At 39.7% G+C, this 1,460-nt stretch overlaps 1 protein-coding gene across 1 annotated transcript in view; it reads left to right on the top strand.

Moving 5' to 3' along the window:
- LOC107757164 (kinesin-like protein KIF1C) overlaps nucleotides 1-1,460 on the top strand; it is a gene marked incomplete at both ends in the record, with an annotated part of 15,661 nt that overhangs the window by 921 nt on the left and 13,280 nt on the right. Inside the window, 2 exons of the mRNA XM_016574577.1 lie at nucleotides 1,068-1,146; nucleotides 1,222-1,370. Of these exons, the coding sequence (XP_016430063.1) occupies nucleotides 1,068-1,146; nucleotides 1,222-1,370 (228 nt within the window). The remainder of the gene's footprint in view (nucleotides 1-1,067; nucleotides 1,147-1,221; nucleotides 1,371-1,460) is intronic.

The following is a 1,460-nucleotide window of genomic DNA, read 5'->3' as shown; positions in this document are numbered from 1 at the left end:
ACACTCACTCACTCACTCACTCACTCACTCACACACACACACACACACACACACTCACTCACTCACTCACTCACTCACTCACTCATATACATACTAGTGCTGTCAAAATTAGCGAATTAACGTAGGCGATTAATTTTTTCTGTTTAACGCGTTAAAAATATTTAACGCAATTAATGCAGGGGTGGGGCTAGGGTTGGCCACCCCACTCACAACTGCTGTTTCTGTCATTTTTCCCCTGGCAAGAAGTGCATTTATTCAGTCGCAGAACGTCTTTACGAGCACATCAAACCGGAGTGTTTCAGACGCGCGCTCCACTTCCCTTCAGCGGCAGCGCGAGTCAAGCGAGCGCGGAAACGGTACTGTGCTCGCAGCACGTGCTCTTCTTCAATTGCACGCACAAAGGTGCCGGCGCGCGCTGTAGCCTGTATCTTTTCATATCAATTCACAAATTATTTAATTTAGAATTTAGTGTTTGATAACTTCAATTTCAGTTTCTGTAGGCTATATTTATGCTGAAGGGCACAGGTAAATATGACATTTATTATAATGGGTATAATTAAGTTCACTTAAATTAGAAGTTATTTTTTTAAAGTCTAATAAATGTAAAAATTGATAGCTCTCAATTATACTGTAATGTTGAATATCTGTAGTCAATGGCTAGATATTAGGGGGAAAAACAATTTTATAGACATCAGTAGTATTGGTATCATATGGTATGATATTGGCCTTCAGTCATAAATAAAAGATGTCATTAAACAAATATTAAAAAATATACTGCTTTTATGTTGTTTCTACATTAATTTGAAAATTAAATGTGAAATTATTGCAATATAAAAGTATATTTAAAAACTTTAATGTTAGGTGGGATTTATGACAATTAATTTCAGAAAAATGTGCGATTAATTAGTAATTTTTTTTTATTCGATTGACACCACTAATACATACACACACACACGTGCACAAACGCACACACACACACACACGTACACAAATGCACACAGACACACTCACACTCACACACACACACACGTAGATTTGTGGTTATGAAGCGTGTGTTTGTGTTTCAGGTGGTAATTCTCGTACGGCTATGATCGCTGCTCTCAGTCCTGCAGATATTAATTATGAGGAAACACTCAGCACTCTCAGGTACATAATCAATCAATCGATGAACCATCCATCTGTGTGACTCTTCAGTGCTTTATGTTGTGTGTGTTTGTGCAGATATGCTGACCGTGCGAAGCAGATCCGCTGTAATGCTGTAATTAACGAGGATCCAAACGCTCGTCTGATCAGAGAACTGAAGGAGGAAGTGAACCGACTCAGAGAACTGCTGCTGTCACAAGGACTGAGCCGACTGGTCACTGCTCCAGGTACACACACACACACACAGACAAAGACACAGACAAAGACACAGACACACACACACACAGACACACACACACAGACACAGACACAGACAC

The sequence above is a fragment of the Sinocyclocheilus rhinocerous genome, unplaced genomic scaffold (genome assembly GCF_001515625.1).
Source record: "Sinocyclocheilus rhinocerous isolate Xijiao unplaced genomic scaffold, SAMN03320098_v1.1 scaffold2428, whole genome shotgun sequence".
NCBI classification, from domain to species: domain Eukaryota; kingdom Metazoa; phylum Chordata; class Actinopteri; order Cypriniformes; family Cyprinidae; genus Sinocyclocheilus; species Sinocyclocheilus rhinocerous.
Note: the sequence above shows the minus strand (reverse complement) of the source record. Positions and strands in the feature narration are given on the sequence as shown.